Raw genomic sequence first — 16,328 nt, forward strand, 5'->3', positions numbered from 1 at the left:
TTATTGTGGTTGTAGTTTGCATTGGTGTAACTGTGTGCAAATAGGATCGCTATCATTGGAAATATGGACCGGGTGTAACCTAAAAGTGATCAATTTGAATATGGCTTTTGCAGTAGTTCAATAAAAAAAATTCCTTTCATACAGAATCTTTAAACACAAAGAATAAATGGTTTAGAATAGATATAAACTTTGTAATTAATCGTGAGTTAACTATTGAGGTCATGCGATTAATTACAATAAAACATTGTAATCGCCTGACACCCCTAGTAACAAATCATCTCTTTGTTGTGACTCGATAGACTAAGCACGAGTTTCACTTCTTTTTTTTACTGAAATAAATTAAGTTTTCTAAGTAATTCTCATTTATTGAGATGCATCTGTATGACAGCATGGCCACAAAAACAATAATCTGAATTACATTTTAAAGCATATTCTTTACCCTCCATTGATGATTCCGGATCCTTCACCGTGAGCGAAGCCAACTAAAGGGAAGAAGAAGAAAAAACTGAGGTTTGGCACCCAAAATGAGTGGCGGGTCCATTTTTCAGTGAGTTGCCAATTCATTGAATTTCAATGATCATACAGCATGTAAGTATGGATGTATGTACAGTATGTAATGATATACTTTAGTACGTTTGGGTCCCTGGTAGGAAAGAATGTTTCAAAATCAGGCCTTGATCTGTAAAAGTTCATGAAATGGTAGCGAGTTATACGGCACCTGTACAAAACAATCTGGTGACATCGCCGCAACAAAGCCAATTATGATAGAAACAATTGTTTTCTTTGGTTTGATTGTCGGGTTCACTGAAGCACCCATCAAAAGTCAAAAGCACAAAGCCTCTTTCCTGACATCAAACAGATGAGTTCATGCACCAGAAGGCACGTTTTAAATTCAAATTGTCACAGGTTGTTTCAGTATTGTTTCTTGCTGCCTCATAGAAACAAATACACTTGATTCAGCTGGCAATGACATTAAGCTTTGAGCACGTCCCATGAGGTCTAATAATACGTTTTCCACAAGTTGTTTTGAAGAAAACGTGGCAAGCTGGCTTTGTCTTTGTCAGAAGTGACACCTGAAGTCACACTAATCCTTTCCACTTTGAACGACGCCCTCTACTGCAAAAATGAAGTGTCACATTTCAGACGTTCAACCCGAGTTCACTTTGGCAGGATTTAGACCGCGGTTCAAATGACACAATGTACAAAAACTGCTATCTTAAGATGAGTTTCAGCCTTCCTCCAAATGCAAATAAAATCCTGATAGACATCAGATATTTGCTGACACAGATTGGATATACTGATGATAGAGAGTCGTTTCGGATATACACTGCTGTAAAATGTCCCTTCTCTATGATGGCTGTGAAGTGCAAAACACAACAACAAAACTCAACAGCAAATAAGAAACCACAAAAATAAAACAGCAAATGAAAAAAAACAACAAAAAAAAAACAAATAAAACACAACAGCAAAAAAATAAAATAACCCAAAACAACAAACACAAAAATAAAAAACGTAATCACAGCAAAAAATACAATGAAATATATTTAAAAAAAACTGAAAATAAAAAAGACAAAAACAAAACAGCAAATTAAAATACACAACAGACGCCTTGCCGACTGATGAGCTCATTCGTCAGGGTGTCAGCCATCTTGCGGCAGTCATTTGTCAAGATTTCAGCAACCACGCAGATTCACTGTTCTGCTTAGCATTGCACAAATCGTCAATCGATAATAAATTGCATGGTATTACTTTTCACAGATAGAATTTTTTTTTTTTTGGATGCGCTTAGCCAAGATAACAAAAGCGTAACCCCAAAAAAACAAAAAACATTGGAATTGTTGAAAATTCTGTTGATGCTAATTGCTTAAGCTAGCCGCCAATCAACAACACTAATTTCTGCTTTGCATTGAATTTGTGATTTTATATAAAATGGTAATTGGGGGTAGGAGGGTTATGGGGCATGACTATTTGCGTTGCGGCTTGGTCTCCAAACCCGCGAATAGCGAGGGTCCACTTGCATAGGCATTAAATCCAAATGGGGCCCTCGGACCTGCATTGTAAATACAACCTTTGCCGTCCACTTTTTCATTGCTTACCTGCCGGCGTGTACGCGAAGGACGTGGTGTAGTGGCCCAGCTGCTTCCTGCGGCGATGACGACAGTAGAACCAGCCGCTGAGGCCCATCAGAGCCAGCCAGGCGGCCATGCCTAGCCCGGCAATGAAGGCCGGCTGGCGCACCATTACGGTGATCTGCTCCGAGATGCTCACGTCGCCACCGCCGCCTGTCCTCACGGGCGTGGAGGTGTAGCCCCCCGGCGGAGCTAAGGGATGAGCACACAGTAATGGCGACTGAATGGGAATCAATCCCTTGCCAGCTGCATGAAAGTAAACAACAAAACTAACAATCTCGCAAGTCAATTAATTTGAGAAATGATAATAAGAATGAAGAGATAATCGTGACAATAGAATTAAATTAAGGCACACAACTACGGACTACTACAAAAATACTAATAGTGATACAAATAGATTCAAAAGTGATAATGATAATCCACATAAATCACTAATTAAAAAATATGATGAAAAACACACAAACAAATGGTATATCATAATTCACAGATAGTTATAGCTAGCTAGATAGCTAGCTAGCTAGATAGAATAAAACAAATGGGATTCAGTAAATCTGAATAAATCATGTGTTAGCTGAATGAAATTACACAGCTGTGTGTAAATAGATAAAAAATTATAAAAATAAATACATGAAAATAAGAAAAATGTATACAAATAATTGTATAAAAATAAAGAATGCCAACTCTGCTGTATGGATGCTACAAACAAAGTTTTGCTGTTCCCTTGTGACAATGACAATTAATATTCTGAATCTCTGAAAAATGAAATGATAAAATGATAAATGAAAAAAAAGAAATGATAAAATGATGATATATACAAATGAAATGAGGTACGTAGTTAAATGGAAAAATAAAAAATAATTAAAATAAGGGAATTGTAAAATAATTTGATAGAAATAATGATAAAATAAAATATGTATTAATAAATTAATAAATAGCTAGACAAAATGGTAATAAAAACATGAATACATAAATAGTAATAAATAACAAAAACATCTTAATGAATAAGATATAAAAAAAATTGAATATAATCAATCAAAACAAATAAAGCTGATCATATCAAATAACAACTGTACAATTCAGTAAAGTAATCAAGACCCACGGGCAACGGATTTCGTCACGGATGCGTCAGACTCACTGAGGATAAGGTGGACAGCCGAGCTGGGGGCACCGACGCCCAGGCTGGTGACGGCGGCCACAGTGACGGCGTAGCGCACCTCAGGCAGAAAGCCGTCGTTGAGCAGGATGGACACAACGGCTCCGTCCACCGTTCGGTTGACGTGCTTCTCCTGGTCCAAGCTGCTGCTCACACACCACACCTGAACACAACATATATACAGTTGAACAATTATTTTTGCTGTGATTTTAATAAATATTAAATATAAACAACACTGTATGGTATGAAAACACACCAAAAAAATACAAATACAAATATGTACAAATACATTGATTTTATATGGTGCAATTGTGTAGATTTAAGGGGCATGGCCTAGTGAGTGAACATTTTTTTATTTGCAGATATTTTTTCTTACACGTGCACATTCCAACATAAGACAAAAATAATAACATTCATGATTCAAATATTATCCACCCTGCCCCCCCCCCCCCCACCCCCAACAGCCTATTTTTTCATCTGTTGTAAAGTTAAACAAATACTAAATCAATCTTGAACAGTCAAATGTTCTGCCTATTGTTCATATTTTTTTATCGAAGTGTTAAGGGACCCCAAACAAAGTAATTAGAAATGTTTTAATTAATCGGATGATTAATCAGAATTGAATTATGCCAATAAAAAAATCCATATTTGTCAGGCCCTACATTACTGCGGCTTTTTTGCTTCAATTTTTTTCACTTCAGTCAAGTGGCAATGTATCTAAAGCTTGCTTATTAAAAAACAAAAACAAAAAACACAAAAAAACAATGATTTGGTTGCAGTTTACCCGCAAATTCAACTTGTTCTGTTGTATGTATGGCAACAGGTGGATTCACAGGTTAATTATGTACCTGCCATCTCGTGGAAACACATTAAATTGTTCCGATTTATCATATGCACATTATTTCCTGTAATATGAATACTGATTCAGTTTTCATACGACTAGGTTTTAGTCCGACTTTTTGTAAATAATTAATCATAAAAAGTGTGGTTTGCTTTGCTCTGCCTCAGTTTCAGGCATCTGTGGTGTGAAAAAATACAATAGGGTAGTTTTTTTTTTAATGGAAAAACAAAACAGGCAAAAAAAACTAAATAGTTCTTTTAGAAAGTGGCTTGAGAATTGTGCTCGGTAAAGCATGTGTGCTACTAATGAGCACACTACTCGTTTTGCAGAAAATACAGTTTGAGTGCGGATGAGAGTGGGGTCGGGCGGGGTGTTGAATGTGATGAAAAGTTATACCCACATCAGTATTTAGAGTCCACTTTTAAGCCAGAGGGTGTGTTGGAGCAAACAACGAGTGCTTTAAGGGTATTAAAAGGGATCCTCGCCTGAGGCAGATCACAATCGCACTTCTTCTCATTACTATATCACAGACAGACGTGCGCACGGAATGAAAACAATAAAACTCTGTGCTGCGCTTGAATGTTTTTTCTTCTTTTCTTCTCAGAAATGAGGCCTGAAGTCTGAGTCATCAGCGTGGCGCTCACACTGGGAGAGAGAGCAGATAATCAGAACGCTGCCTTTTTATCAGCGTGCCGAGAGAAGATGACAGGCACAGCGGAGCTGAGAACGCAATGACAACAGCGTGTACTGGCAACAGATAAGAGGCCGTGAGTAATCACTAATTTCATAATACAAATCTATAAGATACAGAGCGAAGGTTGATGAAAAAAAAAAAAAAGCAAGCCTGTTCCATTTTCATCTCACCACACCCCCATCTTCCGCCAATGACTTGTATGTGTGCATTAAGGCTGCGGTAAGGAATAACTAGTCTGCCCTTCTTCCCCGTACAGCATGACTGTGATGAATTCAAACAGACAGGGGTAGAAATGTCAACAAGCTGACCAAGTTGGTTATATAACATGTAGCGGACAGCAAAAGAAACACTGACAATAACAGGCTCCGAAGCCAATCTAGTCAGTACATGCTAAATGCTAATAAGTCATCTGACCATTGAATAACCGTTACTGTGAACAGCAATGTTTCTGATGCTAATGCTAACACAACATATGACAAGTTGCCTCGCGGGTTCAAAATGTAACCAACTATAATTTAAGGAGGCCCAGACCAGGAAAATCTGCACTAGTCAAGGTCAGGAGCGTCAAAGCTACAGCTAGTCCTTCCTTATACAGCAGCTGATATAAGCTAGCTCCACACTCTAAAAAGAGTTGGGTCAAAAATAAGCCAACTATAGGTCAATGGACCGATTTGCTACTTGGGTCTATTTTGACCCAACATTGTGTTCTTAAGGCGTTTAACTCGTGCCTGGACAGTAAGCTACCTAGGGGTTGTTAAACCAACAACAACATGAGAGCACATTTCATACACAACGCAAGTCAGTTTGCTTCACATACTCTAATTAAATGTACAACATTTTAAATCAGTTACAGAGTTAAAGCAATTTAAAAGCAAAGTAAAGAAATAAACTAAACTAAATGGCAAAAACTAGATTTTCGAAAATATGATCTTAAAAGTATTTTGAAAGATCTTTTATCATAGGTATGGAAAAAGAGCATCGTTTTTAACCTGGATTTAATTGGAATGTTTTGAATATTTATTCATTCATATTATTTACTCTGATAATAAAGAATACCAGCAAATACGGGGATCGTAGTACATAGAAGTACAAATTAAAAACTGCTTTTTGAGGGTGATTTTTTTTTCTATGCCAAAATCATCCAGTGGGTTTAACCAAACCAACTTTTGATTTTAATGAAACTTGCAGTACTTGATTGTGATCTCGACCTCACATTTTTGGTCAATCGGAGCAGGATTTTGGGAAGAAAACCAATTGGTGTCATTGTGTTACTTGAGGCCTGAGACCAACTCGTTTAACAATAAATAGGGTGGCTAAAAATCATACAATGTAAAAAGATTTTTGCCGCCTCAGCAGACATTCCATTCCATTCCTGACGAAAATTTGCAAGATTTAACTTGATTTTTTCACATCATTTGTCAATCAATAGTCCCAATATATTTATATTGATTAACAGTATGTAGTTTTTTTTACCTGAAACCCATATATAATCATGGGAATTTTTATCGGTTTTACTAAAAAATATCCTGACTGTTTTGGAGACATTCAGCTGTAGACAGCACTCCAGTGCATACTTTTGTAGACTTTTGACCTTTTGTTTTAGTTGACCTTGAAATTGAGTTAAAGGATCCATTCTCACACATATTTACTGAATATTCATTGAAATTTGAATATTCATATATATATATATATATATATATATATATATATATATATATATATATATATATATATCGATATAGTTGCACAGTGTTGCTTTAATATCAGAAAACAGAATGTGCTTACCTTGTACTCTCGAATGATGCCGCTATAAGCACTATGAGGCGGCGGCTCCCAGGACACGCTGATACTGGAGCTGTTGGTGAGTTGCACCACCGACACCGCCTGCGGCGCTGCGCTCAAAACTGCAGGGTGACAAGAAAAGAATGGCATCGGTATAATTATTCGTTGTTATTGTCAAGCGTGCACGTTCTCCGTTCTGCTCAAGGTTTCTCCCTTAGAGGAAAGTTTTCCTTGCCTACGTTATTTAGTCCTCGTCTCTTAATACGTAGTGTTGGTTCTAGACTTGCTCCATGTGGAAAGCGCCCTTTGCTGTGAATTCTTTACCTTCCTCCGGCGTACGCAGCAACACCATGAGGCTGTCGTGTCCCTGCAGCTCATTGAAGTACGGCCTTATCTTCACCTCGTATTCAGCATTGCGCAGCAAATCCTCTAAGACGGCGCTGTGCTCCGACGTGGCCTCCACATCCTGGACCAGCCAGGAGCTGCCGATGGTGCGGTAAAACACGCGGAAACCCTGAACGTAACGGGACTGACGGGCCACCTGCAAAGAGTTGGCGCGGAAGAAGCAGAAATTCAGTTGAATCCGATTATGGAGACGCTTTTGGGAAGATGAGCGCGTCTTTTACTCTCTGTAAGAACAACTCACGGTCCAAGAAATCTTGGCACTGGTGGGAGACAGGACGACAGGTTTTGACAGGTAAATCGACATCTCGCCGAGTTCTCTCTGCACCTGTCGGTGGTCTACGCCAGTTTCTGGAGGACTTCCATCTGGTATCCGCCCGCAGAGAATTAGCAAAAAAAAAGTTGAACTTTAGTTGACATCCAACTCTACTTCAAGGGGAAAAGCAATACAACGAACTGAAGAAGCAATCAGCTGTTTATTCTCAGAAGAGATTCACCCTGCGTCCTGACAGGCTCCGAGATGGGGCTGGGGTCGCTAAGGCCGTACGAGTTGAGGGCTCTGACGATGAAGAGGTACACGGTGTTGGGCAAGAGCCCCACCACGGTGTGCCGCTCGTGCCGCACGTGGTCGGCCACCGTCTGCCAGGTGCTGCCCACCGATTGGCTGCGGGCGACAATCGATCAAGCCGTCAAAACAGAATGCCCTCGCTGCCTTGTGACTTTGCCAAAAACAAATGAGCCAATTTGCTGACAGCAGGCAAAATGAAACATCATGTCACACCGAAAGGTGAACCCGGAGGGATGCCTGGTGATGCTGATAATGATATGCACAACATTTTAAATCGGATGCCCTTTGTATGCTCGTGTTAGCATTGTTTCGGTCCCTTATCGCAGTACCTGCTGATAGCAATAAGAGATAGAATGATAAGAGGGATGAAAGTTGCAGTGGCAATGACATTTGAAATCCAATGCCAACAAATGCTATTACAGTAATAAACTGCAGATACTAGTATTTTCATCAGTAGTACTTAAGTATATATTTTAGGTATTTTTCGACTTGAATATTTTTTTTCTAAAGACATTTTACTTTTACTAACTACAAGGCTGTAAAAAATGGTCTTGTATATAATTGACAGCACAAATACTGCGCAATTGTTACTTGTGTACTTAGTAGTCTCGTCTGTACATTTTTTACTTTTACTTAAGTACAGGAGTTACATTTTCAACAGCGCCAAGGTTATTTTTTTCATACAATTATCTGCACACTGGTCCCTTGAGATACGATTTTAGTTGGTTCCATAATCACTAGGGCCTTACCGGTATAAATACCGCTAAAAAAAAATTTTTTAGGTACGACGTAGACTCCGATATTTGGCAAAATACATTTCTGATAATAGATTAATCTGTTGATTAATTATGAAAATATATAAATAATAAACAAAAATGTTGGGGGTCCATTAAGCGCTTTCAATAAAAAAGATATGAATTACAGGCAGAAAGATTGACTTTTATAATATTGTATCCTTATATTTTTGTATTTTGTTAACTTTACAACAGTGAGAACATTCAGCAATTTTTTTTTTATGTGTGTGCTTTTTTGGGGTTGGGGGGGATGTTAGAATGTCATTATTTTTGTCTTATGGTGTAATGTGCACCCCCCCCCCCAACCCAAATGGAATGTTTGGATGTCATCAGCTTGGAATTATGTTGTAATATTTTAACATGTGATTTTTTTTTATTTTTTAAAAACAACTAACTCACCAAAAACAAAAAAATATTTATATTTATATATAATTTTTGCCTGTTTTGTGGGCTCACACACACACAAACACAAAATAAAATAAATAAATAAATAAAAATAAAGCATCCCCAGGAATGTTAGAAAAAAAAAAATCAACAGATTTTAAAAGAGCCAATATCGGCCGATTAAATAATAAAATATATACTGTATTGAAAAATTTTTGAATAGGTGAATCCATGAGTACCAAACCGTGAATCTGCAGGGACCAAATGTACTTTTGCAACCTCTGCTTTTCCAAACATGGTTTGCCTAATGAAGTGTCCAGTGAATGTAGCCGCCGATGTTGCGCGAGTATTTCTAACAAACGACATGGCGGACTTTGAATGTAAACTGGCGTGGCCCAGGGAACAGGACAGAAGTGCCAATGTGACCACTACAATAACTGTCACCACCCTTCTCGTCTTCCGCAGTGAACCTTCCACTCTCCCTTTTGGATCTCTTGCCCTCGGGCGCCAATGATTCATTGAAAATGATTTGAGATGATGAGGGATAAAAAGCCACGGATTAAAACAGACACAGTCCGTGGTGCATTTAAATAACTGGAGAACTTTTCTTTTAAGATAGAAAAAAAGGGTGGAAAGTGCTGAAGCTAAATATCAGTACTTGGTACTTAGTTCAACTATAGGATAATGCAAGTTTTAGGGTGACAACAACTGAAAAACCACCGCACGAGATGATGCCAGCGTACCTAATAAAGCGACCTTTGAGTGCAGACTGATGGCGCACATACCTGAAGGCTTCCAGGACGTAGAAGGTGACGGCGGCCCCGCCCTCGTGCGGGTTGGACTGCCAGGTGAGGGTGACGCTGTTTCTGGTCACATCGGTCACCACGGGCTTCTGCGGGGGTCCCGGCAGCTGGATGAACTCGGAAATTCGGGACGGGGACGACACGGGGCCTTCTGTTGAGGACGAGGACAGTGAGGGAGGGGCTTTGGAGAGGACGTGTAACACGGAGACCAAGTACCTCTGACAGTCAGCATCCCGCTCCAGCTGGACTCCCCCGTGGGGCTGGACGCTACGCACGTGTACATGCCCGAGTCGACCTCCTGTTGGGCCAAAGTTAGCATTTGAGGATGACACGGGACACAAATTGGGAAAAGGACATCAATCTCCAGAGGACACAAAAATATCGAAGATATAAAACTGCTGACTGGCTACTGCCAAGTTCATTGTAACAATTTAATGGGTTGGAGCTCTCCTGAGGTAGCCCCAGTTAAGCCTGAGGGATCCTGACTGCATTCAGAACAAACCCCTACAACCAAATTTAATAGGAACTTCGCCGACAGTCCTTGAGTATTTTAAGTTAGGACTGGGGCACAGTGCCAGTTCATCCCAGTGTAAAATTTGTAAGGTTGTGTCTGGGCTGTAATGTCCCTCTTCCGATATGCCCCAACCCCACTTCCACATGTGCAGGTATTCGAGTTGTTGTTAGTTGAGTGTTTAAGTGGCTGTTTGCTGAGGTTTTTGTTTCTCCAAATCCATACTGTGATTACAGGAGCAATTTGAGACTTGAAATAAAAAAATTACAAAATAAAATGACTAGTTGTGCTCATTGCTTTTTTTTCTTTTCTTTTTTAAACAAACAATATCATAGTTTTAATAGGCCTTAAGTGTGATTTTTTTTTTTTAAGCTTGGACAGTGGCATGGAGTATCTCATTTTGTATTTATCTATTCATTTATTTAAAATTTAATTGGTTATGGTTATAGCCGTGAAAAAATATTTCAGAGTTGCAAGGGGCCATACTAGAAATTTTGTAGATTGGACTTTGGGATAATAATGAATGGTGGAAACCCTTGGTGGAAAAAAATGGGGTGGTGCAACATTTCAAAAGGAGAAAAAAAAAAAACAGTTCAAAAGTTCCAAGGGGGCATAATGCTAGAAATTTTCAATACTGAACAAAGGCTAGTAATAATAATTAAAAATAATATCAATAATAAATAAAGTATTTTTTGAGAACCGGTTTGCAGTAATTTGATTCCAAGGAATTGTTTGCTTAAATGCCTGACAGTTCACATAACATGCAAATATGTATTTTTGTTCTGATCTCTACCGGTTATATCCTCATTTTGATGTGTGTTGAGTGTGGAAGACTTCTAGGGTTATAAATAATTGTTTTGAGAATAAATTTAATATCAGTCTCTAAAATGATTTGCCCATCAACCTCTCCAGATGCTTTTGTATTTGTAATTGTAAGCATAAGTAACCCTGTGTGTCACGGGGCAGCACATTCTGTAGCAGTTAGTATCCGGAATGGAGTTGCCCCGCCCTGCCCCGCGCCACACTGCACTGCCGCAAAGATCCAGAGACCAAATGAGATCATGCTCCGCAGTGTTGACCTTGGCGGCGTGCAAGCAGGTGAACATCTTTAGATGACTTCAGCTTGTCAATGAAATATTGATGGCGCGATGTCGGTGCAGCGGCGGGGTAAATATTTTTAGTCCCTGACACGTCATCTTCATCTCTATTCTTTTTTCTTTTTTTTTTGTACTCCCTCGACACCCATTCGACGCTACACTAATGCACCTCTTCTGTTCCATTGAGCACATTGCCATGGCAGATCAACCCCCTCCTCTTCGTCTTCCTCTCAGCGGTGCACCGGAGCAAACCTTAATGCTAAGTTTGCAAGAGCAGCCAATAAGCAGGCCTTTTAATTAGAAGCCAGTTGGATGATTAATCGGCTATCTCCAGTCAATTAAGGATAAAGGATGCCGCCTCTCCAACCTCCAGGTGGGGTTACGAAACCGATAGCACCTACTCCTTCATCAAAGCCCAGTGCATTAGCATTTGCAAACAGGAGCTTTCATTAACATTACAATTATACACCACGTGAACACGTAATTGCAACGGGGAGAGATACGTGCCACCTCGGAGACATCGCTCTTCGAAACTCACTCTGAATGTTATGAACCCAATTGGAATTTGGCATGTAAGACGTGAATTGGGGAGAAAAATTAAAAGGGGGCTGAAGGTCAAACAGGCTTGTTTTAGGTTTGACGTGAAGCCAATTACGAGACTTTAAAAAAAATTATGATTTGGTTTTGAGATCATCATAAAAAGCTCTGTTGTTGCCATGGTCACCTGGATCAACACCTTTAATGCTCTTTAATATTATTGGGCCAGCTAGGTCACAACTCTAAACATATATAACATCTGATGCTAACTTTATTGATGTTCAACGAGTTGCCACGTCGACGTCACAACTCCAGAATGGCAATCAAAGTCGATTAATCGCCAATCAGGTGAATTTGTGTTTTACAAGTTCCAACTCACCTTTAAACACTAAACTACAAAAAAATTATCCGTTTGGCTTTTTCTTTGGCTTTTAAGTAGTGGTGTCAGGTGATTAACATTTGTAATCGCAATTAATCGCATGACTTCAATAGTTAACTCACGATTAATTGCAAATTTTATATCTGTTCTAAATGTACAATAAAATATAGGTTTTCATATCTTGTTAATATAAGTGAAAAATAGTTCAACTAATAGAAATATGGCTGCATCTTTTAGTCATTGATACAGTAATGTCATAAAATTGAGTTAAAATTATAAAGATGTACTTACTGTACTGTAAAAAAACGAGTGTGATGTTGATTTGTGTTGAGGTAATTTTCCTGCCACTAGATGTCATAATTGTTAAGATGTCGGTGACAGCTCACTGTATTTTTCTTTTCATATTAAGAGCTATCTAATCTTTAACATGAAGTAACTTGTGAAATTTTGCTCATTTTTAAAATTGTAAAATACAACTTGACCCCAGCCTCCACAAATATATGCATTATTATTAAATGTATTACTGCTAAATTTTGATATAGGGTTTGATAAGGGCCGTCATTAATCATGCGTAAAGAAAAATAGTGGCGTTAAAAAAACTGTAAATGAACTCAAAATGAACAAACTAAGTTTGCCCCCCCCCCCCCCCCCCTACTTTTAAGCATACCCCACTGTTGCTCACCTCTATGTCTCTTATTTCCAACGTGCCATTCTCCGCCAACATCAAGCGAGCGTCGTTCCCCTCAATCGTGTCTCCGTCCTTCTCCCATAAAATCTTGACCGAAGGTCCTCCGATGACTCGGCAGTGCAGTTGGGCCGTGGCGCCCCGGGACAACGTGTGATTGGCTGGACCTTGGCGAATGATTGGGGGGATCTGGCCTGAAGGTCCTACCATTGAGGGATAAAGATCTTTTCATAACAATGACCTCCATCATTGGGTTTGTGAAAGGCGTTTTCTTACATCTATGTATAAAATATTAGTTTGGTGAGTAATTTTGTGCCAAAGCATCTGCCACCTGAAAATATTTCTGCTGACTAAGAACCTATATTATGCTGTGAAAGGTCAAGCTAGGTCGGCCGGATCTCATTAATCGTACCTCCTTCCACCTCCAGCAGGGCCTTGCTCAGCACACTGCCCGCCACACTGATGGCCTGGCAGATGTAGAAGCCCGAATCCTCCGGGTGGACGTCGGTGATGGTCAGCTCCCCTTTCATGGATACGGAGTAACGACCGGACTGGGATGGCGGTTGGCCGGGGAACAGCAACATCTAAAAACGCGACAACATGACAGACAGTCGTTAAGCGGTTACGATGACCTGCCCTTGTTAATAAGCGAGGTAAAATAACCATGTTGATGGATGCTGTTCCACTCCAGTCCTCTAGGTGGCAATGGAAATTACAAATCCACACAGATTATGGGCTCAGACACTGGGATTGAAAGAATTACATTTACCACCATTCTTAAATTAAGGGAGGTCTGTTTTAGAGGGATAGGCGCTATTTGAGGAAAAAGGTCAGGGCTGCTTTTTTGGCTAGCAACAGAGTTGAAATTGTCTCATCAGATATTGGTGCCGATAAGTACTGACATAATTATATAGCTATCACCGTCTTTTTAATTGGTATAAGCAGATGTTCATTAGAGGGATGGCTACCATTTATTGCGTTAGGTTTTTGTTTTTCACCCTTTTCCCTCTCCTTATTGTCTTTTTGATTGTAATTTAAGTGAATTTTGTTGCTCTGCATTCGTGCATGTGCAATGACAAATTCAATTGCATTCCATTTCAGGAAATATGGTAGGCACTGCTGTTTTGGTTAGCAACAGAGATAAAATAGGCTCAGAAGACAATAGTGATTAAAACTGAGAGGATTACAGCTACCGTTTTTTAATTGAATTTTTTAGAGCCACTATTTCTTATCCAGTGGTTTTGATTAGCAACAGAGTTCAAATAGGTTCAGCAGACAAACTGAACTGATGTAGTTACTGTCACGACACTTTTGGGAAAACAAAGGAGTCTATAAGAGAAAATTTGGTATAATAAAAAAGGTTAACAAGGGCTGTTTTGTTGTTTCCCACATGATGGCTACTAACAGATGTTTCACGCTTTTTCTTCCATTTTCAAGAGTGGGAACTAGCATAGATGCGTTTGCACATCCATGCATGTTATTCCTGTAAGAGGCTTAGACTTGAGTGGAACGACCAGGGTTAGAAGGCTGCACATAATCCCCACAAACAGACCCCTATGACAAAAAAAAACAACCCAAAAAACAAAAACAAACCAAGATCCTCAGTTGGCTAGAGGCAGACAAAAAAACCAACAACATTTGAAGCAGCTTCTTGCTGTTTATTTATAGCCGCCACGTGAAAGGAGGACACCATTTGTCTTCAAGTAACGCCCGGAGAGGCACTTCGCACACCTGCTGTACTTCCTCCTCCACCTCTCCTCCCATCCGCTCTACAGAAAGACAGCAGCTCCTTCCACATTATGCTGCAATATCTTCTAAGAAGGTGTCACAGAAGTTTTGCTGAGAGTCACCCCGGCGTTCACGCGACTATTCAAGTTCCTCACCTGACTGCCATCTTTCTGCCAAAAGATGGCAGGCGGGGGGTTACCCGTGGTGCCGCACTGGAAGGTGACGCTCCTCCCCTGGGAGGCGATCTGGTCCCGCGGCTTTGAAGCGATCTGAGGTGGCACTGCAGAGGAGGAGAAGATGATGATGATGAAGGAACACGAGACTAGCTTGTTAAGCACATTCATTTCCTCACTGTCATCATTGCCTATAACACACGTGATTGTACAACTCATCAATGATGGATAAGGCCATTAAACCTCATGGCTTTTAGTCCGTCCTTATGTTTGCAAGCAAGCACATTTTGAGCATCCGACATTATCAGATCATGTACAGTGGAACGTCCAAAATGTTCTGGGGGGAAAAAAATGCTTCAAAAGTCATACAATACTGAAATACATGTGTGATGATCACGTCAGCAAATTTTTAAAAAGGATGAACTCCAGTTGTCTTCAGTTATTTTCCCTGTATTTTTTTGTGATGCAAAGTGTGACAATAACCCAAGAAGCAGATATGGAATTTACCGTCAAATTAAAGATGTCTGACAAACTCTTCAAAGACAAAATGACTGAATGAATGATGAACTGATGAATAAAATTAAAACTATATGTAAAGAAAAGCAAATATGCTGCTTACAACCATAACACAATGCTGATAGCTCAGGGTAAAAATTGTAAATCAAAATTCAAAGATATAGATGGATACCCAATAAAATAAAATACAATTTGAAGCACATAGTAGTTTGTTAGCCTTTTTGTCAGTATATAGATAGGTCAATGTCAATTTTATTTGTATAGCACACTTCATATAGCAAGCTTAAACTCAATGTACTTCAAGATAAAAAGCAAAATTACATTAAAAATGTAATTAAATTTGCGGGGGGGGATTTGCGTTCCCTCGCAAAAAACTTTGCGCTCTCTCGCAAATTTTTCGTACGAGAGGACACAATTTTTGTTAAACGAGGGGGAAAAAATTACTTCCGGGTCATCTTCCGTGTGACCAAAAGAAAAGCGACGAGGATGCAGCGTACTCTTGACACGCCCCATCCTCGTCATTTCGGGAAAGCTTTTACACGCTCCATCCTCGTCGCTTCTGGTCACACGGAAGATGACCCGGGCCGGAAGTACATCAACTCGTAAAAAAAAAAAAAAAAAGTCCTCTTTCAAAAAACATTTGCGTTATCTCGCAATCTTTGCGAGAGAACGCAAAGTATTTTTTCCCCTAGCATGTCACCTAAGGGCTCCGTAGAAGTTAGCCTTTTAGTGGTATAGCTTTGGATTAGTTTGATTTTAAAATAGTAGCTAAGTAGTTTTTACTATGATTTGAAAGTACTTATGATAGTTTTGCTTTAGTTAGTAGCTTTAGATTGTTTGGTTAGGCATCAGAGCGAATTTCCGAACGTACCCTAACACACATTGGCTGTGATGTATTCTGGGATTTGTAGTATTGGCAGTGAAAAAGAAAGACCAAACTGCATTGGCTTCCACTAGTTAAGTCAAATTGACAATTTTGGGGGAATCGCACTGAACATGCGCTGAAAGAGTGTCAACATGTTTAATTGGGGTATGGTGTGGGACGTGGGCTGCATGACCGAGTCACATGATGCTATCTCATCATGTTGATTTTCGCCGCCCGTGTCTTTGGCAAACACACTCACCACATATGCACGCAAACACAACGCTGCT

The 16,328-nt window shown here is 39.6% G+C and overlaps 1 protein-coding gene across 5 annotated transcripts in view; it reads right to left on the reverse strand.

Moving 5' to 3' along the window:
- LOC147171409 (roundabout homolog 2) overlaps window positions 1-16,328 on the reverse strand; it is a 57,018-nt gene that overhangs the window by 10,188 nt on the left and 30,502 nt on the right. For all 5 annotated transcript variants that reach the window (XM_086080363.1, XM_086080364.1, XM_086080365.1 and 2 more), the window contains exons 6-17: window positions 14,643-14,767; window positions 13,172-13,343; window positions 12,757-12,962; window positions 9,767-9,848; window positions 9,533-9,701; window positions 7,499-7,665; window positions 7,246-7,367; window positions 6,924-7,140; window positions 6,603-6,721; window positions 3,265-3,445; window positions 2,097-2,321; window positions 440-482 (exon numbers count right to left, since the gene is read on the reverse strand). In XM_086080363.1, coding sequence (XP_085936489.1) covers window positions 440-482; window positions 2,097-2,321; window positions 3,265-3,445; window positions 6,603-6,721; window positions 6,924-7,140; window positions 7,246-7,367; window positions 7,499-7,665; window positions 9,533-9,701; window positions 9,767-9,848; window positions 12,757-12,962; window positions 13,172-13,343; window positions 14,643-14,767 — 1,828 coding nt within the window. The remainder of the gene's footprint in view (window positions 1-439; window positions 483-2,096; window positions 2,322-3,264; window positions 3,446-6,602; window positions 6,722-6,923; window positions 7,141-7,245; window positions 7,368-7,498; window positions 7,666-9,532; window positions 9,702-9,766; window positions 9,849-12,756; window positions 12,963-13,171; window positions 13,344-14,642; window positions 14,768-16,328) is intronic.

Source organism: Leptonotus elevatus, chromosome 7 (genome assembly GCF_054856555.1).
Source record: "Leptonotus elevatus isolate MCC_2025b chromosome 7, RoL_Lele_1.0, whole genome shotgun sequence".
Classification (NCBI taxonomy): domain Eukaryota; kingdom Metazoa; phylum Chordata; class Actinopteri; order Syngnathiformes; family Syngnathidae; genus Leptonotus; species Leptonotus elevatus.